The 26,646-nt window shown below is 41.3% G+C and overlaps 1 protein-coding gene across 3 annotated transcripts in view; it reads right to left on the reverse strand.

Annotated features, from left to right (window-relative positions):
• The window catches only part of RALGAPA2 (Ral GTPase activating protein catalytic subunit alpha 2), a 312,880-nt gene that overhangs the window by 115,034 nt on the left and 171,200 nt on the right, over positions 1 to 26,646 (reverse strand). For all 3 annotated transcript variants that reach the window (XM_087853775.1, XM_087853774.1, XM_045809914.2), the window contains 9 exons: positions 24,594 to 24,722; positions 23,663 to 23,721; positions 17,801 to 17,909; positions 11,538 to 11,648; positions 9,621 to 9,689; positions 9,199 to 9,336; positions 6,759 to 6,942; positions 1,047 to 1,818; positions 145 to 216 (listed from right to left, as the gene is read on the reverse strand). In XM_087853775.1, the coding sequence (XP_087709901.1) occupies positions 145 to 216; positions 1,047 to 1,818; positions 6,759 to 6,942; positions 9,199 to 9,336; positions 9,621 to 9,689; positions 11,538 to 11,648; positions 17,801 to 17,909; positions 23,663 to 23,721; positions 24,594 to 24,722 (1,643 nt within the window). The remainder of the gene's footprint in view (positions 1 to 144; positions 217 to 1,046; positions 1,819 to 6,758; positions 6,943 to 9,198; positions 9,337 to 9,620; positions 9,690 to 11,537; positions 11,649 to 17,800; positions 17,910 to 23,662; positions 23,722 to 24,593; positions 24,723 to 26,646) is intronic.

The following is a 26,646-nucleotide window of genomic DNA, read 5'->3' on the forward strand; positions in this document are numbered from 1 at the left end:
AGGCATGGCATGTGCAGATGTCACCAGATTCTAGTTACAGAGTGGCCTTTGGGTGTCTTTGTAGGTGTATTCTCCTGCAGCTCTGTCACCCAAGCACACACAATGATAGATAGGAAGGAAGTGGTCTGATATACTTTCACATACCACTGACGGGAGTCCAGATTTTTTAGCTCTCTCAATAGTTTCGAATTTTTCTTCAACAGATGGAAATTCTTTCTATAAAAAAAAGAGATGGAGGAAAAGCTGTATAATCCCAGACCAATTCTGCCTTTTCCAAGCAGTCAATTAACATTCATCCTATTCATCCATCCACAAAACCATCCATAACCCTCCTCACTCATGAAAGATTTGTGGTCTGAGCCCACAGAATGAACTCCATTCTCAAGACGTTTGAAGGCATCAAAATTCCACAACATCCCATCACTATCCATGGACACTGGATGGCTCTGAGATGAATGAGTGTGTCACTGATGTGTGTGCACCTGTGGCTCTTTTCACTATCAGGTCTGCTGTGAATCCCTTTTCCTTACCTCTGTCCTTAGAAACTCCACTCCACTGTTAGGGTCCAGCTCAAACCCACCCCTTCCACAGAGTCTTCCTCACTGTCCCACACTTTGTATTGGATTAACTGTTCCTCTTGGACTCTTGTGTCATGCTATCTTTCATCAGAGTTGTGCCAAGTCTACCTCCTTCACCAGACCTAAGGTGAGATGGTGGCTTATTCATCTCTGTAGTCCATCTGCATCTTTTGTGACAACAGAAGCAATAATGGACAGTAATTAAAGTAATTAAAACACAGATACACATGCACAAAGAAAATGTCTGATACCCTTTAAAATATACAAGATGTCTGAAATTCAATCTGTGCATCAGTACAGCATAATTAGTTCCACCTGTAGCTTTAATTTAGCAGCAGAAAATAAGCTGTAAATGCAGAAAGAAAAATCTCCATTTCTATTCTCTGCTTCCCAAACACCAAATTGAGAACAAGAACAAGCACACAAAAATAATGATAAAATAGGGGAAGGTATAGAGAGGATTGTTACCTTCTGTCCCAAGAATTCATCCCCAAGTCATCTAGCAACAACCTGCAGAAATAAAAGGGTCCTCGTGGCTCTACTGGTGAGGGCTGCTCCTGGCTGGCGACTTTCATGGCCGAGTCAGAGTTACACCTCTGGATGTAGTCGTCTTCTTGGGCATTCTGGCGCAAAATGACCTCGATGATTTCCTTCTCCTGGTCACGGTTCATTCCCCGTGGGGGTGGGGAGGGCTCATTTAGATTTAGCTGTGATGGTAAAAGGCATTCAGGACTTGTGTGGCCAATGTTTTCAAGTAATTTGTCAAGGACATCATCTCCCTCCTCAGTCTGAGAAAAATCTTTCTGAGCTCCCAAACCTTGAGGTTGCCAGCCCGAAATCAGAAATGCAGGATTTCTGCCACTGGGTGCTAAGCAGCCTTCCAAAGGTCCATACAAAACCTTCCCATCCCAAGAATACTTCCCTGAGATATCCCTCACAATTACTCTGACGTCTGACAGGGTGCTCCCCTGAGAGCTGCCTGCTGGCCCTTCCGAGGGTGTCTGAAGGTAGGAGATGAGGGTGCTGTCATTCAGCACAAAGAGCTGCAGGTTTGGGCTCCGGAACACCTCAGAGGAAAGCTCGGGGGCCTCGGCGTGTGCGTTGTCATGATTCTCGCTGACCAGGCTGTGCAGCACGGCAGGGCCCCCACGCAGCGGGAAGTGTCCCAGGTGGTTCACCAGGTGGGCCATCACCATGCGGGCTGTCAGAGGGATCAGCTCCAAACTCCTCCTCTTCCGCTCTGTGAGCCAGGGTAAGGCAACATGGCAGACAGTGGGGAAGGAAGGTTAAAATCTGTACTCGGAATGCTGGATTTGTTTTAGTCTGGGCATTTTTTTCATCTATTTTCTTTTTTGACACTAACTCTATTTGAATTAAAAGTACAATTTAAATAGATTGCTAGAAATAAGTCAATCACAGAAAGACAATTATCATATGATCTTATATGCGTAATTTAAGAAACAAGGCTGAGGATCATAAGGGAAGAGAGGAAAAAATGAAACAAGATGAAACCAGACAGGGAGACAAACCACAAGAGACTCTTAATCTTAGGAAACAAACTGAGGGTTGCTGGAGGGGAGGGGGATAGGGGGATGGGATGTCTGGGTGATGGACATTGGGGAGGGTATGTGTTGTGGTGAGTGCTGGCTTTAAGACTGATGAATCACAGACCTGTACCCCTGAAGCAAATAATACATTATATGGTAATTAAAAAAAATAAAATATAAAAATAAATAAATAGATTGCTAAAAGAACCAACTTCCATGAAGATCTCATTCTGAAAGGGACACTTAAAAATCTGTACATACAGCAGTAAATGAGAGAAGTTTCCTGTCCTGAAAAAGCTGATGGTTCGGGAGTTCTGGGATGTGGAACCTGCAGCTGGAGAGGATCCAGTGGGAAAGGTGGTGGGCTGGGGGTCCAGGCCACAGAGGCTACCTCACCCCCCTCACCGGGGTAAAGGCAGACGCTGATGAAGAAATGAATCAAGCCTGTGATGTCGCAGATGGATTCGAAGAAATCTGCTTTAAGATCTTTGCAACAATTTATATTTTGTTGTTTGGGCACTTTAAATATTTAACAGAATCTGATATATTAATTAACTCATGGAAATAGAAGGTTTTAATTGAATTTGTAGTTGATGATGAAATGCCTAAGAGCAAAGGACTTACAAAATTTTTAAGGCTTCAAATGTGTAGAAAGACTGACACTAGCATGTGAAGGTGGGCTCTGTGAAATGCTGGAGGGGTAAGGGAGAAGCAGAGAAACAATCTGTAAGCATGGAGGGAGACAAACACTTAAGCTTCAGAGTGGTCACGGAAATTGTAATCTGCCAAATTTAGAAAAGAACTGTGTTAATCCAAGAACAAGTGAAAATGAACTCTTTTAATTTCAATAAAAAATATCACTAGATATTTAAGTAAGGTAAGACTTATACTTTGGGCTTAAAGGTTTAGGAAATACTTGGTTTCTAAATTCACAACAGAAAACTCAAATATTAATTAAACACAAATAACTCTAAATTATGCTTTCCAATGCTAAACACCTTCCCCCTCAGACATTAAAAATTCAATGAACTTCTCTGTGAAACATCAATTGTATGATGTATAAATCCTAGCAAGAAACAATAAAATCCTAGAGTGTAGGAAACTCGGTGTGGTGACTGATGAATAGTCTGTCCTGAATTTTCTTGAATTTCTTAATTTTTGCTATTCAGTGAATAAGAAATCACTGTATTCAATAAAGCAAAATAAAATTTCACATGAAAACTTCAGTTTTCATAAGCAAAGGTCAGCTACATCCATCTCTGACATTCAACTGTCCTTCCTGACCCTTGTAGAAGAGAGTATGATTTCCATACAGCTGAGAAATTTAAACACCTCAACTAATTCCCCTGAAATCACAGTTATGAATGCCTTTGCTTTTGTGTCCATATTAACTTTTTCAAAAGTTACAGATGCTTTTTATTCATGCTTATCATTCCATATGAATATGCGCTCTGTCAGAAATGTTAATGCCCCCAACAACAAAGGCACTGCCAGCTGGGGGTTCAGGAATCTATGGTGTAAGACAGCACATGGTGATGACTTGATGGAGCAGGCTATGGAACTAACGACAAAGGTCCAATTTGGTAAAGCCCAAAGCACACAATTACAACTGGAAAAGCAACTTTCCTCTGCTTTTACTTACAGAGGTTGTGCTTTCAATTTGAGATACATACAAATTTGTATTTTAAGGAACGTGTCTCAAATTCTACAATGGGAAATTAACTGGAGTCACACTAATCAAGTCATAAACCGTGACACACCCAATAAAAACTTCAAATATCTTTGGTATTGAAAAGTAAGGAAAGGGAATACTTGTGAAGTAAAAATTGTTTTCTCCTGGCAGACTTTAGCTGCATCAACTGCCTGTGGTTCCCTGAAAAATAAAGAGAAAATCTAGACTCCATTCATGAGAAAACAATCTCGTAACTTCCACAAACTATGAAAAAATATAATCCAAATATTTATTTTTTAGAGACGGAAGAGAAAAGCAGTGATTTTAGTTTGTCTTTTAACTTTCAGTTTTTAAAACTCCCGTTTCTTTCTTTTTAAAGCAGCTAGGTATTAATGACGAGAAATCTGAGCACCTGTGTGTACCACCAGTGGCTTTTCCTTGAGCTGGGCCAGCAGCCACCTCAGCGGTAGGTAACTGAGTGTGTCTCTTGCTTGTGACTATTCGAAAGTAGTATTTACATCAGATAGTAGGTAATAGTGAATGAGAGAGTCACTTCAAAATAATAGATAAAAATACAATATTGCTTCCCAGAAACGTGAGAAAAAATAGTTTGGTTATCAATGATGAATTTGACACTGCATGATAAAAAAACTCTCAAATACGAGCACATTTTTGTTTAACCTGAAATACTTTAGCTATCATCTTTAATTTTCCTCTCATTCTTAAGAGGGTATACCCACTCAGCAAGAGTGTCTGTGCATGCCAATACGTTTTTAAGCTGCTTTGCTTTTTTATTTAGTTAAAGTGTTAGTGAATTTTAAAACTCCTTTGCCACTGAAGTTCAAATAGTTATTTTCAGTACCACAGAACTATGTTAGGACAAGCTTGCATAAGGTCTGGGGTTTTCTGGAAAATAAAGTTGAAGAGTATTGTACATGGAAAGCAAGCTGGTCCCAAAATTTAAATATGCATTTTTAGGTTTTTCATTTTTCACTAACCTACCAAGCTCCTACTATTTTCAAGTGACAGGTCATAATACGTGGTGAACTTATTTTAGGGATAGCCATGTGGGATGAGTCCAAATTAATGTCTTTCAGAAAAAGTAAGTTTCTTTCCTTCAAGGACACAAACTGCATGGTAGGAACCAACAAAAGAAATGGATCAAGGGTCATTTTGATTATTTTTTAAAGATATGGTTTGAATTTATAACCATGGGTGGGGGGGGGGAATCAAGAAAATAGTCCAGTCTAAAAGAAGAGTGGAAGTCCAGAAAAAGACAACTAAACGATTAAGCAAATTGAGGTCAACTGAGAGGACAGTGTGAAGATGTGCCATGTACCGTCCACCAGCACAACTAAAAGTTAAGTCTTTAGACTACTCTGTGGAAAAATCTCAGAGTAAATACTGTGATATTTCAGAAACTTGGTCATTATACCTTCAGTTCAAATTTCATCTCCATTACTTCTGACTTATGTACCCTTGGGAAAATCCCTTCACCTCAGTCGCTCATCTATAAAATCAGGACCGGCCAATTCCAGAGCCTTTGCCCCTGACTGGTGCCCCCACTCCAGTCCTCTTCATCATCACCTCACCTGTCCCCTTCCTCTGGGCCTAAACCATACTCCAGACTCTGCAGTCTTGCAAGCATAGCCCTGGACTCCATGCCCTCACCTGGCTACTGTCCTTCTTTTGTCCACCGAAGGCCCTACAAAGAAGAATGTCTTGGGGGTCCGAACCAGTCATCCCCAAATCACTTGCTCAGGCTATCTGGCTACAGACTAACCTCCATGCCTGAAGGACTCAGCAAAACTCACCATTGAACGCTTAGCTGGGCAATAAAACAGCTCCTGTTTCGGACTCACCCTCCCTGATGTTTTTGAAGCACCTAGCACTGTTGACTTTTCTTGGTTCCTCATCCCCTTTCTTCCCTTGACTTCTCAGAACTGACTCTGGGTTCTTCTTCCATTTCCCTGACTTTGCTTTCCTGGTGACATTCCCTCATTCTTTTTTCTTTTACGTGTTTTTACCCTCAAGGTGTCATCCTTGGGCCTAGGTTTTAACTTGCAAAGTCCGTAACATTTTCATGGGTGATCTAACACTCCACACCCACATTTTTTTTTCTTAATTTTTAACTTTGAGATAATTGAAGATTCACATGCATTTGTAAGAAGTAATACAGAGAGATCCCAAATATCCCTCACTCCCTGGTAATATCTTACATAGCACAGCTATAGTACAGTATCACCATCAGGAAGTTTTGACATTGATATGATTCATCAACATTCAGAGTTTACTCGTTTCACATGTACTGTGTGTGTGTTTGGTTCTATGCAATTATTTCACATGTTCAGGTGATATACCTACCTTTTGGACTCACATTTCAAGGCCCAGAGATAGGCTTGTCATTTCAGGAAGAAGGATGGTTGAGGACAGCAGTCCCCAATCCTGACAACTCCCACATATTCTAAAACGAACCCTCTGCCATCAGCAGAGTGATCCTCAAACTGTGGCATGTAAATCTCCACCTCTCTACAATGCTCTCCTAGTCTGCAACCCTCCACTAGAGCCTTTCAAAGTCTGCCCATTCTTCTAAGTCTGGCTTAGGTCCTTCCCCATGGGAAGCCCCTATGGTGCTACTGGTCCACAAATGAGTCCTCCTGCATTAATCCTTTCTCTCCAGTTACATGTAAAGTTCTTCTGGGATAGAAAATGAGCCTTTTTCTGTGGGTCTCATAGGTCTGAAACAGATAGATCCTCAATACAAAATTCAACTAAGATAGGAAAAGCGAGAGGAGGCAAAGAACAGAAAAAAAGAAGCAAGGAAGGCAGAATTTGCTACCACAGAGGAGTCTAGAAACCAGAAACAACTAGATTTTTAAAAATAATGTTAGCAAGCATGGGCAAAAGGCTACAATCTTTCCTTTTCCTGCCCATGAGAATTAATATTCTGAAGAATCTCACCCTCTTCAACTGTGAGCAGGTTACCCAAATCTGCTGACGAATGATATTGCACTGGCTCCGAATTCTTCACATTTGCCAGTGGCAGGAAAGGATCGTAATCTGGGGATGACAGGTCAGCCAGGGTCAGTGTGTAGTGACTCTGTTGGGTGTATGTGTTTGAGCCACAAACACAGCAGTGCAGAACCTGTGAAAAACAGAAGGGAATGTATGCCATGGATGCGACTAACCTCCTGTCCCCTGACATTCTGCCAAACTACAACAGCACTTAGGAGGTAGGTAATACTTGATAGGCTTGGTAATACTTGAAGACATAGAATCCCTTCCATTCTAAAACATCTTCTTGCTATTTGCAAGTTTATTTTGCTCCTTTTACATCAATGCCAATACATATAGTCTCAAGACAAAAGGAAAGTGAAAGTGAAAAAGTGCTTATTTTGCGCCATTTTGGGCAGTTGCACACACCTAAGTCCTGCTGTGGTCCACCAGAATGTTCATAGAACTTCTTTTTATGGTCCCAAATTCTACTACCCAAATGTCCATCAACAGCAGAACAGATACATAAAACATGGTGTACTCTCATTGTGTACTACCAAATAGCAATGAGTGAAAAATCTACAACTATTCACAACAGTATAAATGAATCCTTCAGAAATAATGCTGAGTGAAGGACACCAGACACAGAAGCACATACTGCATAATTCCAGCTATACAAAGTACAAAAAAAACAAAAAAAACAAAAAAAAAACACTGTTACACAGGCTGGCGGTTACCCCAGGTGTTTGTATGGAGATAGTGACTAGTAGGGAGGCATGATGGGGGCTTTTGGGATACCAAGACTATTCAGTTTCTGCAGCTGGGATCTGGTTTCACAGGTGTGATCACGTTGTGAAAAGTCATCAAGCTCTCACTTATGATTGATGCAGTTTTCTGGATGCATATTATACTTCAATAAAAAGTTTCCTTTAAAAATGCAATAATGGTATTCAATAAATTTGTGAATTGTGTTAACTAGAAGGTGACTTTTTTATTGGTAAAACAATTTTAAGAGAAATCTTTTAAGAAAAGAAATATTAGAAAAGGGATAAATTTAAATGACTGTGGCTACTTTACTTGGTCGAGCCAGGCCTCACATAGGTTTAAAAGCCACAAAGATGACAGAAGTATCTAATGAAACCTAACAGAGTTATTAAAATTTTTGAGCACTAAAGAAACATGTAAAAATACACAATACTTTTTAGTAGAATTTCAACCATGTGTCTTTTTCCCTTGTATTTAATACATTTTAAAATAAGGCAACACGGTAATAAGTTCATGACTTGGAATATTTTTTTAAAAGGTTATTAGCAGGGGCCCCTGGGTGGTACAGTCGGTTGAGTGTCTGCCTTTGGCTCAGGTCATGATCTCAGGGTCCTGGGATTGAGCCCTGCGTCGGGCTCCCTACTCAGTGGGGAGCCTGCATCTCCCTCTGCCTCTGCTGTTCCCCCTGCTTGTGTTCTCTTGCTCACTCTCTCTCTCAAATAAATAAAATATTTTTAAAAAAATAAAGGTTATTAGTAAAGGTTTGTTAACTAAAAAAATAAACAGATTGTCTCTACTTAGCAGTAATTATTCAATGGATACACAAGCACTAAGTTCATAAATAAGGTTACCACAGGAGGTCCTGTAAAGCCAATATAGAAGGATAATACAAAGCGTACAGAGCAAACACCATACCTAAGCATCAGTAGGGGGAGAAATTCAAATATTTTAAGTACTATTAAAATGATGAGGCTAAATATTTTGATGTGATATATTTCCTTAATTTATTTCTTAAGATCTTGGGGCACCTAGGTGGCTCAGTTGGTTAAGCGTTGGCTCAGGTCATGATTCAGGGTCCTGGGATGGAGCCCCGAGACGGGCTCCCTGCTCAGTGGGCAATCTGCTTCTCCCTCTTCTTCCTGCTTGTGCCCTCTCTAGATATCTCTGTCTCTTTCTCTCAAATAAATAAATAAAATCTTTAAAAATTTTATTTCTTAAGATCTTTTAAAGTAAAGAGATTACTGAGAGACCTTTATGCTTTTTCTTCCTTTGATAAGCAGATTTTGTCAAACTGCAGCTATAAACATTCCTACAATTTAAACGGTTCTTTTAAAAATTGAGTACAGATAGACCATGTTACATGAAAACTGGGGGGCAAGGGGTTTGGTCAAACCACAGTTGTTTAAAGACGCTGGTCATGTGAAAATGAAGACTTCTTCCACTTGGTAACCATTGCTTCTCTACAATAATATCTGCTCCGTTTTCTCTCCTTAAATTATTCGTTTCTTTTAAAATGTTTCAGCCCCAATATATGCTTTTCAAAAGGGCACAAATAAATAAGTAAATGTATAGAACATATTTTGGTAATTCTCTGATGCTTCAGTCTATACTCTATGACCCTGAGGCCCAAATGGAGACTCACCCTATAGATATAATCCAGCAAAGGGGCTCTGGACGAGTGCTGCTCCTCCAGGGCCGCCGTGGACACTGGGTGGAGGAGGGTGCTCACCGGCAATGCCATGCACCAGTCCAAGAGGCAGAGCAGCAAGGACACAATAAACTGGAAGAAGAAACAGGCTCAGTAACATACACTGCAATCTTTCAAACTTCACTACATGTAATAGCAAACAACAGAACTGTCCTTGCACACTAATAATTATTTAGTGGACACACAAATGCAAAAGAAATGAATTAATAAATAAAGTTTTCACAGGGGAGACCACTAGGACCAATACAGAATACTATAAAGGATATCCCTACATAGAACATTATTTATTATTTTATCTTAACATTAAAAAAAACCCCACCAAACTCTGGACAAAACTTAGCTGATGTGCCACCTACCTTTTTATCTGCTTCCACTGAGGAGTACTCTGCACTTGGTAAAAGAAAAGCAATTGTGGCCACAAGGATCTGCATAAAAGACAAATCCCCAGTGAAACAGACCATAGCAATAGTTTGGGAAACCATATGATAAGAGTCCCAAGATGGCCTTGCACTAAACCCAGCTTGGTGCCAACTCACTAGAGGAAAGTGATAAAAAGCAGAGAGCCAGTTTAGAGCTCCCTGAAAATCAGGAGAAAGTGATAGAGCCATGCCTAGTATCTACTCCACTCTACTGGATCTGAAACTAGGGGCCTCAGAGGAAGGAACATTTCTCTCTGTGGTCACACAATTCCCATCATCAGACCACACTTTACACAATGAAAGTGAAAAATATTTTCAAAAATAACTATGAAAATGCTCCCATTTTGATTTTCTAATAAACCATTCAGGTCTCCATCTGTCATCCTGGTGTAAAAGCATTCTCAAAGGTACTCCTCTTTCGATGATAACCTATAACTGATCTTTGAACAATTCGGGGACTAGGGGCGCTGACCCCCCTGACCGTGCACAGTAAAAATCCATGTATAACTTTTGACTTCCCCCAAATTTAACTACTAATAGCCGACTACTGGCCGGAAGCCTCATCAATAACATAAACGGCTGATCAACACATATTTTGCATGTTATATGTACTCTGTGCTGTATTCTTACAATAAAGTAAGCTAGAGAAAAAAATGTTAAGAAAATCATAAGAGAAAATACATTTACAGTCTTCTATTGTACTTATCCAAAAAATCCACGCACAAATGGACTTATGCAGTTCAAACCCATACTGTTCAAGGGTCAACTGTACACAGTTGCCCTAAAACACAACTTTACAGCTTGCAGCATCTGATATTCCTGCTCTGTTCCTCTCTAGGTCACCTAAGGTCTCTCTGAGAGAACAAAGTGATCTCACTGGTGAAATCTGTCTAGGGATGAGAGAAAATAAATCAATATCACTTCTTCTCTCCCTGTAATACCACGCAGAGATAAATCAAATCTCCTTGAAGAGCTACAAAAAGTGTAGCTTTCAAAACTGGCAGGAATGGACGTGCCTTATATGTAGGCACCTACAGAGGTGAGGGTACCTGTTTCTGTACATACAAGCACCCTCAGATGTAAGCCACCTCCAGGATATTATCACTGAGATGATTCTTCCTGTTCCTTCTTTTTTTTTTTTTTTAAGATTTTATTTATTTATTTGAGAGAGAGAGACAGCCAGCGAGAGAGGGAACACAAGCAGGGGGAGTGGGAGAGGAAGAAGCAGGCTCCCAGCGGAAGAGCCTGACGTGGGGCTCGATCCCAGCACTCCGGGATCACGCCCTGAGCTGAAGGCAGACACTGAACGACTGAGCCACCCAGGCGCCCCCTTCCTGTTCCTTCTGTCCTTCTCTCCCACCAGCTACCCCCCAGCCCCCACCATCCAGAGGGTATTACAGTAGTAATCTAATTACAGCTGGGTAATCATGCTATGACAGAAAGCGTGGTCCGGGGCTTCAGTCTGGGAGAGACTCCTGTTTCACACAACAGTTCCCCCCCGTCCCCCGCCCCTGCATGGAGGGCATCATAACCAGCTGCCTACTGCTTGTTGGCACCATCCAAATTACTCTCGATGAATGAAGCCCAATCTACAAAAGGTCTCTTTGTTGTGGTCGTGTCTGCCTTTCAAACTCCCCAAGTGTGAGACTCTGTCCTGGAACACTGGTGGCTTCTTTACGTAGTGCCTGAAATCACAGCTGAGAAGGCCAGTGCGATTTAATCTTAAAACGAATGACACGTATAGCAATGCAATAGACAGTTCTCTAACAATTGTTTGAGTATCTGTAATTCATTAAATACCGAATAGAGTAAGAGGAAAATGCTTATGTTTTAGCATTCCAGGAAAAGACTTACTTCTGCAATTTTCCGAGGCAGAGAGGTTTCAAACATCTGAAGCTTTTCCCAGTAGGAAACCAGCAACTGAAGAACATCACAGGCCACCTGAGCCACGATTTTGTTAGAAAACTATAAAAGGAAACAAAACCCCAAACGGAAGAACTGAACTTAACGAGTACATTTGTCCTAAGGAAGAAAAGAACAGGTATTTCTTTCCAGCGATGTTTAGGGATATATTTTCTTGTTTGGCATTCAATTTTTGAAAAATGTGTCCTGGTACCAGATAGTTTATATATGATCGCCATAACTGCCTCTTGCCAGACTAGCAGTATGAATTTACGTGTTCTAAGGAAACAAGTAGCTGTCATTCAGTCATAGGAAAATTAAAACCATAATTTCAGATGCCTCATGCAGATCGCATAAATCATAACTTTGACAATTAGAGGAAATTAAAATGTAGCCCATTACTGAGTATTCCCTATGTGCTGAACCTTTCACAAGAATTTTCCTCATTTTCGCATTGATAAATCTTCATTAGCAGCTCTGCAAGGTAGATGCAATCTTTATTTTACACCTGGAGAAACAGGGACTAAGCAAGTGACTTTCTACCTTCCAAAATTAAACTGAACCCGCATGTGTAATGTACTAAGAAATGTGAAACTGGCGACTGTGAGAACAAAATTTATATCTTCTGGTGTATTCAATTACTTTGAGTGTGTTTTTGGAGTCTGGTGCGTGTCCAAGGTCCTCTAGATGCTCCCATTTCTTGTGAGATGGCGTGTCAACAGGGAGGGGTGGTGCCTACAAGGTCCGCTGGCTGGGGTGGATGAAACAGATGAAGGCACCCTGTGCCTCTCTCCCTGGCCAGAACCTGGGACTACTCTGCTATCCATACCTCCTTATCTACAGAAGAAAGGTTTGTCACTGATTTTGGGTCTCTGTCTAGGGAAACCTCTGGATATGTAGCTTAGTTATTTCCACACCAGGAGCTCCAAGTCACATGAAGCAGATCACAACTGACCTCAGCACCACATAGACACAGAAAAGTCAACATTTAGCATCTCAGTATAAATGCACAGGGGAAGGAAGAAGTTAAGGCAAAGGGGATTCATTTGGATTCTACAGGATAAACACTTCCTGGCTACCCCTTCCTGATAGGCACAGAGTATACCCAGGGCAAGAGCATCTGTGCTCACGGGGCTCTTCAGAGCCTGGCCTCCAGGCCTCAGGTGATTTGATGCTCATAGGCTTCTTTCAGTCCCTCAAATACTCTGGCTTGCTTCTGCCCAGGGCCTTTGCACTTGCTCCTTGCTTTGCCTGGACACTCCTTCCCCAGGTCTGCATGTTGCTGGCACTTTCAGATCATGGCACTAAATGTCTCCTCCATGAGGCCACCATGCCCATCCAGAGGAGTGGCAGCCCACCTGCTCCAGCTCTTCAGCTTCATCCTGTTCCCCTTACAGTTCCCTATGGCATGAAGGGCTATCAAGCTGATCTTTGATATTTGTCTGCCTATTCTTTCGTGTGTTTAATTTTTCCACATCTTGTTCACCATTATATTCCCAATGCCTCACACAGCCCCTTGAGGAGTAACACATGGTAGTCTGAGGTGAAGGTAGAACTGAGGGAGTGAAGAACATGAATAGGCACTGGGTGTGTTTCTGCTGCATCACAGTAGTCAAGTCATGGGGTGGAAACAGAAGGCTGGCATGGCTCTTACATCTAGAAGCTGAAAGCACACAAGAGGATGACGAGGAAATGAGAGCTATGGTACCCAGACAACAAGCCTCTGGGCAGAGGGGTAAGGTGTGAGAGAGGAGGCAGACAGCAGAGAGGACGAGTTGTGGGGGGAGGCAGAGCTGTGCTTAGCTTGGAAGAAGGCAGAGGGAGACTGTCTCTGTCCGGGCAGTGGGCAGCAGGGCCCTGTGGCAGGCAAGGCTGGGCTGGAGCGCTACAAATGGGGGTGGTATTAGTCACACGTGAATGCTGTGGAGGATGGTGTGTGTGGGGGAAATAGCTCACTCACTCACTCAGCACATACTCATGGAGTAAGGACAATGTACCAGCACTGATGGTGACGCAGGGCAGCGACACCTGTGGTGGGGATGGCAGAAGGTATAGGTTGCTGAATCACTGTATTGTACACCTGAAACTAACATCACATTGTGTCAGCTATACTCAAATTAAAAAAAAGGAAAAGAAAAGTAATCAACCCCACTCCCCCAAAAACCCATATGGGGAAAAGAATTCTGGGAAATGCTATCTGGGCTCAGCTAAACTGACAAGTAATAAGGCCCCAGCTCCCCTACTGGCCTGACACCACACTCCACTCCATATATTAACATCTTGCTCTTCGAATATATACCAATTCATTTTTACCTCAGGGCTTTGTACTTGGTGCTCCTTCTGCCTGGAGTGCCCCTTCCCCAGACACTGCTTAGCTCCCTCTCACTACTCATTTCTGCACTCACATACCACCTCTTCCCACTACAGAGGATCTCTTGCTCCCAGATGCTCTCTAAAGTGTACATGTGTAGTAGCTTGGCCAGTGTCAATTCCCTCCTCTCTCCTTAACTAACAGTAGATCTTTTTCCAGGTGCAAGTCCTCTCTCCCAGCTGCAGAAATGTGTCCTAACTAGCTGAAATTAATCAGAAGATTTTATTCCCAGCCTCAGTCACTGGCACTGAGTGAGAAACCTCCGCTAACACGTCTCAGTACCCCTTACTAGAATGCTGTGAGGGAAGTCTTGCTAAGCATGAACAAGGACACACAGGACCCTGACTCCTACTGGGAGACATCCTCCACCCTGCGGGCAGCCCACCCTAAGATGAAGCCACCTCTGTGGACTACAGAGCAGAAGAGTCAGATGATTAGGTCAGTGTTGATGCTGTTCCTCAACCTCAAACTCTTCCATACCCATGTATTTTCCAGTTATATGAACCAATACATTCCCATGTTGTTTAAACCAAAAAAGAAAAGCAAAGCATAGGGCCCAAGATGAACAGGATAGATACAGTCCCTATTCTGAAAGACTGACAATCTTGGGAACAGGCAGGGACCCACTCGTGTATGTACCTGAATGCCATGCTTAGTACTCCAGTCTGTGGGTGACTTGGTCAGGCCTTGTGCAGACAGAGTCCTGTGGTGGCAGTATGGAAGACAGATCTGTGGGGGCCAGACTAGGGCCATGGGGTTGGAGGGCATCTGGAGGCTCAGTTATTGGCAGAGGGAGCCAGCCTGGGTGAGGAATGGCCCTAGGGCAGCAGGACTCTATGACTGAAGACAGTGGTGGGGTAAGGAGGGGGAGACAGTTAATGATGTCTCCTAAGATGGGGTAAGAGAAGGAGCAACAGGTGAGGCTGAGGGTAGGGGCTCAGGCTGGGCTGCCTGGGAGGCAACGCTGGAAGCTCACCTGAGCCAGAGCCAAAGGTGTCACTCTAGTGCACTTGGCCCACATCCTGGATGGGACACCTAAGTAACTACAGCTCAGGCTTAGAACACTCCCCTGCCACCCCTGCTGCCCACAACACTACCCCACCAGACACAACTAGCTGGGTGGTAATCTCCAGGTGCCTATGCAGTGCACTGCTCTCATTTACTGCTGAGGCTCCAGGCTGGTTTTCATTGATACCCCCCGGGAAGCATTTCCCAGACTTCACTGACCATGCCCTTCCCACATCAGAGGGAACACCAGGTCAACCTTGTCAAGTGTTCCTGAAGGGCAGAGTCACAGCAGAGTGATGCCCAGAGTCATGCGGAATCCATAAGGCAGGAAGCCCTTCCAGGACTCATGTCCCTTTGCTGCTGGGGCTGAGCCTCCTCCTAGCAGAGCCCCAAGCCTCCCTGAGGGCCCACTTCTCGGAATTGTTCCTTGTGGCAACACTCTCCCTGCTAGGCCCTCGGTTCTCTGAGATTTACGTACTACCTCCTTCAGTAAAAGTACCAACTGTAATAGGAATACAGACATCAGCGGGAGGCAGGCAGGGAGCTGTCCCAGGGTCCTGGAATTACATCCATGGGTTTCCCTCTACTGTTTCTAACAGTTAAAGGGAGGCTGATTTGGCTGATCTTGGCCCTCAGATTTCTTTGCAGTTCAAGCTGGAGTGAGTTCCTTGGCCTTCTTTAGTTGTCTTCTCTCTTATTTCTAAAATGGGGAGAGCCAGAGCATCTACAGCAGTGGGGGCTTCCACGGGACAGTCCCTGCACTGTGCTGGGATGCCCCTGACAGAGTCTGGGCTCCATGCTTTCTTTTTCTGGTGCCTTATGTTTTTCCTCATAATTATAGAAAAAGTAAAAAAATTAGAGTAGAAAAAGTAAAAGAAATTTTTGAAAATGTGGAGAACTACAATGAGAAAATGTAAACCCTCATATCCTCCTACTTTTGTTATCAATTTCCATCTCTCTTCTGTACTACATAGAACAGGACAGAAGGGTAAAAGGATAGCTATACAGATATATCTATGTATCTCCTTCATTCTCAGACACCATTGACTTATTAACAGCTTTTCCAGGAAAGGGGTAGAGGTGGGGAAGCCACACTACATTCAACATATTAGATTTAAGAAAACACTAAGATTTGAAAAATAGATCTTAGAATTGAGAAAACAGGATATTAAAAAAATCAGACTCTGCACAGATATACAATTGCTATCTGACGTCTTTCCACTTTAATAGTTACATGTGAATATTTCACCGTGGTTTTTGCAACTGTGCAAAAGCCCAGACAAGGGGCCAGGGTGTCCTGGGTTTGACCCTGGCCAACTCATTACTTCCCAATCAGCTCATTTTCCACATCTGTGACGAGGAGGTGGCAGTAACCCTTCACCTCATAGGGTGTTCTAAGGATTAAAAGCAACAACAAAGGTCAGCGCCCTGCTCAGGCCAGAGGCAGCACTCCTAATTGATCCTCGTTCGATCAATTTTCTGTTCCTCTCCACAGGGATCAGCAGCAAGTGTTTCTCCAGCTCGCATGACACAACCGGCATGCCCAGGTGTGGAGGAAGAGAGGATAGCAGAATGGGGTGACAGAGACGGGAGGTCAGAAGGCATCACGCTTGGACAGGAAGGGGAGTGGGTGAGGAGGGCTGCAATGAAGCCAGGCTGCAAAAGCAGGCAGGGCTAGACCAGAGGGCTGAATGCCAAGCCATGGGCAGGGGATGCCCCCAGCTGGTTATCCTGTGGGCTGCCTGGTGATGACTGTCTCAGTGTCAGCTACAATGGCGGTTCTGTTACTAGTACAGCAGCACATGACAGGCAGTAAAGAAGGGCAGGCCTGAGCCTGGACGCTGGTATCAGATGAACAGTTCAGGGTTTGAATTTTGGCTCGGCCAGGCTCTATCTAGAGCCTGGAACGAGCTCCTTTGTTCTCCCACACCTCAGTTCCTCCACTGTAAAATGGGACAACTGTCTCACAGCTGAGAACTTCCACAAACTCCCAGCACGGTGCCTGGCAGGGACTGGGCATTCACTGGTTCTGGGGGTATAATAACAGCAATGCCAATTATTACCACCATTTCTAAGCAGGAGCCAGAAAAGGACCTGGCAAGATTTGAGCGCAAGATTTGAGCTCCGGTTTAGGAAGTGGCCTAATAGTATGTATAAAGGTTTTGTTTTTCGTGTTACACAGATATGCTCTTGGTGACATCACTTATACCTGCATAGCTGTGGGCTCATGACCTGATTTCTCTGGGCCTTACTTTCCTCTGGTGTGACATAGGGATTGTACTATCTACCTTGCTGAGCTGCTATTGTGAAGGTTATAGACTTATAGAGACTCTACCATGAATCCAGCCCAGCGTGACTGCCCAGTGAATGGCAGGTCTTCTTTTCATTAACAAAGCAAAGGAAGAAAGCCATCCTAAAAGTGCCAAGAACCAGTCAGACAGTGAGCACTCAGGACTGTTCATCTGGTCTCTCCCAGTCCTACTGAAGAGGCCAGGGCATGAAATCCCACTTTCTTGTCACTATTACCAGCAGACGACAGTCGTGTTTCTTGCCACAGGAAGTGCCCAGCTACCAGAGGAACCCTGTTCAGCTGCAGGGCTTGGCTCAGGAACGCTCAGGCTATGGATGGCCAGGTTGCAGCCACCAGTGGGGAAGCAGTTGTTGGTGGCCTCTCTTGGGAGCCTCACAGAACGTTCAACATGGCTCTCAGAAAAACAATTTTTGATTCAAAATCTCTCATGTACAGGAAAATAATGATGGGGCTAATTCAAACTAGAACTGGTTGACTATCTGGGATACAACTCACTGTCAAACACATATCTCGAATTGGTAATACCTTTAAAGTGACACCTATCACATTGATGGCCTCTTTCAGCTGAGGATGGCTTGTACACTGTGCCAGTTCTTCGCAGATCCAGACCCCGAGGGAGCAAATGGCAATGCATCTTTTGAAAAAGAAGGAAAAGGAGGGAAACTCTTAAAAAATTTAATATATTTTCTTGGTACTTTCAAGCGACAAAGTATTTTAAATCTTTTTTACAAAGTGGCCAAAATTATAGATATGTTAACACAGTGTCTTCCTGAGGAAAAAGATAAGGTACCCTCAATAGTTCAGTTTTCAGGACAAATAGAAAAATTGGTATTGGTTAGTAATTAAATATTTAATGAAATAAATGATCTATTTCCCATTAGTAGTCACAGAGCACTTATCAGTTATTTTTGCTGACACTTTAAATTACGTTGTATTGCTTCACGATAGTTTTGAGGAAGACTCAAAAACATGAATCTTAGAAAATGGCTGGAAATTGAGTTTATAATTGTTTTTCTTACAATAAAATATACAACACCTACTACAAACAAAAGACAACCCCCACATTTCATTGTAAAGAATATCAGAATACAACTTTCAGAATCAGCTGCACTGTTATTGCTTTTAAGCAATGTGCTAGACAAAGCCTTCAAGTTACACAGTCCTTTAAAAATTACCTTTTTCAATTATAAATCAATTTTAAGTGGTAATTCTCTTTGAAATTGATATAGTCTACTATCTTTTGCAATGATCAAAAAGTCATATTCCAGTTTTTTTCTGAATGCCCACATATAAGATTAAAATACTTCTCCCAGACCTGCTCACTTTCAGAACAAAAGAGGGTTTCAAGCCACTACTCAGAACCAGACGTTAGCTGTGGTATGTATATGTTCTTCTTAGTAAGAAGAGGTTACATCCAGTGCCAATTAAACTGAACGTACAGCTCAGCTCTCCACAGTGCAAGTTCTTTGTATTCAGTATAATTCAGCAATTAAAATAAATATATTTTGCGGTTTTAAAATCACCATGTTTCACTGGATTCTCACCTCTTTAAATTAGGATAGATGAAATTCTTCAGAATACGTTTATTAAAAGCTCTTTGGAGACTATGTCACCTTCTACCAAAATGCACTCAGGATACGCATGTAGCCCAGTTTACAAGGCGAGCCTGGTCTTCCTCAGTTCTCCAACACCAGCATTATACAGGAGTTCCACACAGTTCAAACCCTCAGCTTTCCTTACTGTGTAGAACTGTCTTCTCTTGCCTGATTCTCAGTCCAGAAACTGCATTTGTATTCTTCGCTTGCACTCTCTGTCATGTATTCTATATGCTTTCCAATAGCCTCTTTATCTTCCCCCAGCTTAACTCAGACTCTGACTGTTCAACCTACTAAAATCTATCAAACTTGGAATTATATCCCAAATCATATTTTTACCACTTTAAGAGCCTCTCTTCTTTGCAGGCTTGTGTGTGTGTGTGTGTGTGTGTGTGTGTATCAATACACACGTTTTACAACCCATTAACCTATCTGTTAAATGTAATTCATTAGCAAAGATCTCTCATTTCTTAGGAACACCTGCATTACTCTGTAACTATTAGCCTTGTACAACAGAGAACATTTGTGACCCATAAAACGGTTTCATAATGTGAACTACTCTCACCTGCCTTGAGTTTTAAAGTCACACTAGCTTATAGCAGCTCTTCAATGCTATTTTTCTCTCTTTGAAATTTATCATTTAGCATTCCCATTTAGCATCTTCCTATTCTAGTACTCTTAGGTATTCCTTTTGGCTTTGAGTTTCTGTCAGTTAAGCTCTCTGTATCCCAAATATGTCCTTTGTGATCCCAAATGAGTTCTATCTCTCAAGACTTTATTTTAGCTAATGGCAGTACCACCTTCACTCTCCTTTGTATGCCAACACACTCTCTGGAGACTGTTTGCTACTCTGCCATCTTACACCACTCCAGTTTATGTAACAGAAAACTTACTATTTTTCCTTAGCTTTTCTACATTATTATCACTCGTAATTATAACTATCTTCTCTTGTAATTATCCTCCATTTGTTTAAAATCTTGGTCATATTTCTGCTGATCTGCACTTGTATGACCTCAATCTCATTGTCTAACTCCATGTTTCATACACAGCTATAAAGACTGAGCATATCATACACATTTCTATTCCATTTTTCACTCCACAGAAATTTGGGTTTCTATAGTAAAGAAAAAGTGGGGGAGGAGGGGAAGGTATAGCCAAGACATGTTAAAGGTTTGAATGTGGTAGGTAAGTGAAAAGGAGAAATCAAGGATTTTCCCCAAGTTTCTGGATTGAAAATCTGGGTAGATGATAGTGCCCTTTACTAAGATGGAGTCTGAGGGATGGTCAGGAGACTCGAGGGTTCAGCTGTGATTGTGTTAACTTTGCATGTGTTAAGACATCCAAGCTGAGGATGTAGGCATCAAGTAGGCAGCTTAACACATAAGCCTGAATATACAAGGGGTTCACAGAAGAGGCCAGGCAAATAAATTCGGTATCATCAGTGGTATTTAAAGTCTGGTTAGAATGGATAAGTGCACCTAGGAGAGTCAGAGGGAGAAGAGGACCAGCCCTAAACCTCTAACACTCAGAGGTTAGGTGGAGAAGGGAGACAGAACAGGAGCAGCTGCAGGGACATAAGAATAAAATCAGAAGATTATATTCTAAGGAACTAGCATTGTTTAGGAAAAGGGTAAAGACAGACTAATTTCAGAATTAGTAAGACAAGTATGCACATTAAAATTTCTAAGGCAACTTCTTTTTTTTTTTTAAAGATTTTATTTATTTATTTGATGGAGAGAGAGACAGCCAGCGAGAGAAGGAACACAGGCAAGGGGAGTGGGAGAGGAAGAAGCAGGCTCCCAGAAGAAGAGCCTGATGTGGGGCTTGATCCCAGGACCTTGGGATCACGCCCTAGACCGAAGGCAGACGCTTAACAACTGAGCCACCCAGGCTCCCCTCTAAGGCAACTTCTAAGAAAACTGAAAGAGTCTATGACTTCTACAAAAATAGAAGTAATAAATGGAATGTGGAAAAAATCATCTGAAAGAAAGAAAGGAAGGAAGGAAAAAAAGAAGAGGGGAAAAATGAAGGCAAGAATAGGGACAAAATGAGAGAATATTGATAAGGACCAATAACAAAATATAAAGGCAGATGAAAGAAATGTATCCAAACATGCCAGTAACTGCAGTAAATGTAAATGAATTAAAGATTCAGTTAAAAGATCAAGAGCAAACAAGATAAATGCATAAAATAAAGAATGTACAATTTTTGCAAGGACATTTAAAGAGAAGAATACAGAAAGGTTAAATGGAAAAGGATGGAAAATATTATTTAAAAATACCTGAATCAGTATGAGACAACTGGTTTTTAAGAGAAAAAAAAAATCATCCTTAGAGGTAAATAGGGTCACTAAATAAATTAAAAGAGATATGATTCTCTATAGGGATTTGATAATTCTTTAGTTCTATACAGCTAATAATATAGCTTCAAAATATATAAACAAAGACTGACAGATATACAAAGAAAAATAGATAAATGCACCATAATAGTGGGAGATTTTAACCTATCTTTCTCAGTAAATTATTAAGATGGTGAAAAAATTTAGAAAGGATATAAAATATCTGAAACACATGATTAAAAAAATTAATCAAATGGACACATCTAGAGTGGTACACCCAACTACTGAAGAAATGGTATATACATGCCTTTCAAGCCTACACAGGACATTTGCAAAAACTGCCTTTCTACTGGGTCATAGAGCAAATTTCAACAGTTTCAAAGACTGTCACTTGGCAGACAACATATTGGATCTGTGATGCCTTTAAGACATCAGTAGCAAAAAGATAAATAAAAATAACCATATGTTTAGAAATTAAATACATTTCTAAATAAGTCATGACTCAATGAAGGAATCATAACGAAATGGGAAAAATCTATTAATAGAAAAATACTGCATATCAAAATGTACAGAACTCACATAATGTAGCACCTAGAAATTAACATACAAACTTAAATGTGGACATTTGTAAAGGAGAATGGCTGAACTAGTATGTTGAGTTAGTATACTGTTATATTAACATATCAGAATTAATATGCTGATAAAAAGAAAGGAATGACAGAATATGAAGAAAGAAAAAAGGGCAGAAAATAGAAAATAAAAACAAATTAGAATGAAGAGGCTGAAGACAAAAGTATGTTCTTTGAAAAGACTAACAAACTTGACAAATCTTTGGCAACACTAGTGACAAAAATCAGAGAATACATAATAGGATCAGGGATTAAGAAATGCATATAGCTCCAGGAGTGAAAGAGACACAAGATAGCAAAAGGATAATGGAGCCATCATGTATGCCAGCATATTTCAAAACTTAGATGGAATGGACAAATTTCTACACAAGTTTAGTTTATATAAGCTGTTGAAAGAAAGAAAGAAAGAAAGAAAGAAAGAAAGAAAGAAAGAAAGAAAGAAAGAAAGAAAGAAGGAAGGAAGGAAGGAAGGAAGGAAGGAAGGAAGGAAGGAAGGAAGGAAGGAAGGAAGGAAGGAAGGAAGGAAGGAAGGAAGGAAAGAAAGAAAGAAAGAAAGAAAGAAAGAAAGAAAGAAAGAGAAAGAAAGAAAAGAAAGAAAAGAAAAGGGAAAGAAAGAAAGAAAAGAAAGAAAAGAAAACCTTAATATTCTTAAAATCATGGAAGAAAATAAGTCAATGGTTAACCTTCTCATAAATAAATGACCAGACCTAGATAGTTTTACCATCGAGATCTAAATACACAGGAGCATGAACTCTAATTTTATAAAAATTCTTCCTGACTATAGAGAATGAAACAATACTTCAATCATTCTGTGAGAGTATCTAACCCTGGAATCAAACCTGATAAAGGACAGGGTGGGGAAAGAAAATTACAGGCCATGAATATAAAGGCAACTTTCCTGAACAAAATGTTAGTCAAATCAGATCTGGTACTGTATAAATCAAGTTGAGTTTATCCCCAAATTCGAGGTTACTCTAATATGAACAAACTGATAATGAATTTATAACTTCTGGTAATGGAAACTAGAAAAGGTAGACTAAGCCTTCCACTGAAGACCACTGAAGAAGCTAGTCAAAATACAGCACCCCCCAAAACAAACAAACAAACAAAGAACCCACAACCCAGAAACCCTTAAAGACCATCAAAGAGCTAAAAAGGCAGTGATGGTTGGTAGGCTGCTAGAGAGAGAGCAGGGCAGGAGCTGATTCCTTGGAGGCAGCAGGAGGTTGAGCTGGGCTTCTGGTGACCTTATGAGGTTGGAGGCAGAGGATGAGGAACTGGTATTCCCCTCCACCACTGCTCCCAGCTTTGGGCTTCAGGTTGGAAGGACAGGTTGCAAATTTCATTATGCAGGTGGTCCAGAAAACCTCTATATTGCTAAAAGACTGCTAGCAACCTCAGATGCCTGGCAGAAGCAAACAAAATTTTTCCAGACATTGCTAAATGTCTCCTGGGATACAAAATCACCTCTGGTTGAGAATTACTAGCCTATACATACACCATTTTTATAAGTTTTTGGTTTATCCTTCCATTTTCTTCTCCATTAAAAAATAACGGGGAACACAGGAATATATTTGTAATCTTGTTTTTTCTTCTACAAAATGCAGAACGCTATAATCTTGGGTACCTTAGGGTTTTCACTTAATAGTGGTACACTTTAAAAAAATTAAGTAAAGCATTTCCTCAACGTAATTCTTACTATACTTTTTAGTGTATGTACGAGTAATGTGGAAGAGTGTTGTGTTTTTTTTTTTAACATTAACTGCTTACACATAAATTTGTATCTTAAAATCCTAAAATAGTTTACCTTTTAGTCAACATTTACCTTGCACATTCATTTGGTTCCTCTGTGGCATTCTTCAGTAAAATATTTATGAGGTAATGCTAAAAACACAAAATTAAGTAAAATAAAAACTTTGTTTAGTAGTTGGTTTCCCACATGTTCTGACTGTGTTCCAGGCAGTCAGGAGCTACTGAAGGACCAGGGAGCTCTGGAGAGGCTCCCAACAGGGAGAACCTGGGGGGAAGGAAACACAGGGCTTGGGGGAGCAGCCTGGTGGTGGTCTCAGCCAGGGCCTCTCTGGGCAAGTAGGCCAGCCTAGAGAAGAGGGTTTCTGGGTATGCAATAAAAAACTAGCAAAGCCACTGAGACTTCAGATAGGAAAAGCTCGGTTTTCTTTTACTTCAAATTAGATTATATATTGTACACTAAATTATATATTATAATTATGTACCATAATTAGACAGATAGATTGATTCTGAGATTTGAAAAGCATTTTTGTTTGCCCCAAAGTCAGTTAAGGGAAGAACAAATGCTTACTTTTATTCTCTAAGGAATTAATAACTTGACATTTCAAATTATTAGTAGTATTTAATCAGGCTAACAATGGGACTGAATATTTGGCTAACTTCAATTATTTCTTATAAACTCATTTGATGCACTAATGCGGCACAATTAAACCTAAAATTATTACAAAGGATGATTCATTACATAATTACAATCCATAGGCATGATAAACAGATCTAATAAAAAACACCCAAGGAACCTATCAGTTATAACTGCCATATGCTCTGAATCTAATACATTTAATCCCCCTAAAACAGTCATCTGGAAACAACAACAACTACTGAAAGATTTAAACAATAGAGCAGAACTTTCAGGGGTAAGTAGATTAATGTATGATAATGGAAGAGATAACCACAAAGCTAGAATTATAAAATGCTAAACTTGAGATTCATTCAAATGCATGAGGTACCTTGACATCTTCAGAACCTGTGATGACTTCCTTGACTTCCGGCACAGACTGCAGTAAAGGGATCTCCCGGTAGGTATTTGGAAAGCAGACAAGAGAACCGAGAATGGTGAGAGCTTCTGAATGAGGTGTCTGCACATAAAAAAGTGAAAACACCCATTTTTCTTTTTCTAAGCCAGAAACTTTACATAAGCAACATACTTCACTTTTTTATGATTTTGAGAGGGAATCTTTACAATTATTTTATCCTAGATAAGAAGTACCAAACTATGCCAGGTTATTTTCCTGCAAGTGAATATTTAAGCAGGAGAGGTTTGCCTAAATGAAAAAGCAAATTTCCAAGGAATGGAAATTATCTCTATACTTGTATAAAAAGCATTGTGAAAACTGGTCTGCAGATACATTCAGAGTCAGAAGAGCAAATGACTCAATCATGACTTTTTCCTTTTATTTTTATTTTTTTAGTCTTAATGTTCTTGACAAAGCAGGGTAAAGGAAGTGATATCAACTTAATATTATTTTTGCTGTGAAGACAGTTAAAAATTCATAAGGAAGAGGGGTTGAGGCTGAATTTCAGAAGGTAGAGAAAGAAAGCGGACACCATCTACCAAATTTCCTGTCTCATCAAGAATACTTTGCAAAATAACATATAGTGTCTGATATCTAGTGAGATACAAAATCACTTATTTGTCCATTATTGGAATTAGGTATATATTAAAGGAGACACTTCACTAGATTTCAATCTAGCCAACACTTACTAGCAGCTATGATTAGCCAAGAATGGGGCAGGCACCAGGATTACAAAGGTCTGCCATTTGCCCACCTACCCACCTGTCCATCTACCCTTCTGTCTCTCTACTATTATCTAATAATTATAACAATAGCAGCTAACACTTATGGTGCTAGACTGTTCTAAATGCTGTACAAGCATTTCTCATGGAATACCCTCAACAATCCAATGAAGTAGATACTATTATCATTTCCACACTACAAGTGAGAAAACTGAGGCTCAGAGAAATTAAGTGGCATCAAGTGACAGACCCTGATTTACACTGAGGCCATCTAACTCCAGGGCCTATTTTGTTAAGCACTTGGGGGTATGAAATGAAAGCGAATCTCCCTCCCCTATACAGATGGCAGTGTGGTGTGCGGGGTGCGGGAGAAGAGGCAAATAGCTGTGATATACAATTCAGTGATATGGCTATGAGAACCAGATAGCTGGGATATCATGGGAGCCCAGAACATTCATGTTTTACCTCACTTGGTTCCCATCAGCACACAGGTCCAAAAGACAACATAAAACACACAGATACTCTCTGGGGCCCAAAATGTGGCAATGATTTATTCTGCTCAGGATGGTTAGGGACACTAAAACAAACTGCTGTTAGAAGTCACATAGTGCTGGAGGAGCCAGCCAGGCCTGCAGAGTGGGGGAGCGAGGTGAGAAGCGAGAGGCCAGTGCAGGCAGTGGGAATGGAAGAGGCAGAAGACCTGGGGCACCCATGAACCTGTAAAAGGCCCAGGTGCACGGAGCCCAGAAGCCATGTGGGTGTGCTGCAGGGACAGGGGGAGCTCCAGGGGGCAGAGTCTGAGAAAAGCACTCGGGCTCCCAAGTAGCGACCCCCAAGCCACGTGGCACAGTGCCCGTCTCATTCCACCCGAGGAATGGTGCCATCAGAACAGAGCAGGAGTGTGGGATGATGGATGTTCTCAGGGAGAGCAGAGAGTCGGGTGCTCACTGAAGCATACTGCAGGTGAGAGTGACGGCAGCTCTGAGTGTAGCCATGGCATCAGGCATGAAGTCGCTATTATCTTTAATGGTTTATTTCATTTTTTTAAATACAAAGATTTGAAACCACTGGGGCAAAATGAAAATGTTAAGACTTTCCAAAATTGGTCAGTGAGTACAGTTTCTTGTTATGTGAGCTCTACCACACAAAGCCCTTGGTCACCACCCAGGCCTTTCCTCACCTGACCCCTGACCAGTGTTGGATGCAGGGGCTAGCTCCCCTGGGCCTGGGAACACTTGCACCATTTGGCCCTGGGACATCTTCTT

The sequence above is a fragment of the Ursus americanus genome, chromosome 22 (genome assembly GCF_024610735.1).
Source record: "Ursus americanus isolate L20-20 chromosome 22, mUrsAme1.1.p, whole genome shotgun sequence".
NCBI lineage: Eukaryota > Metazoa > Chordata > Mammalia > Carnivora > Ursidae > Ursus > Ursus americanus.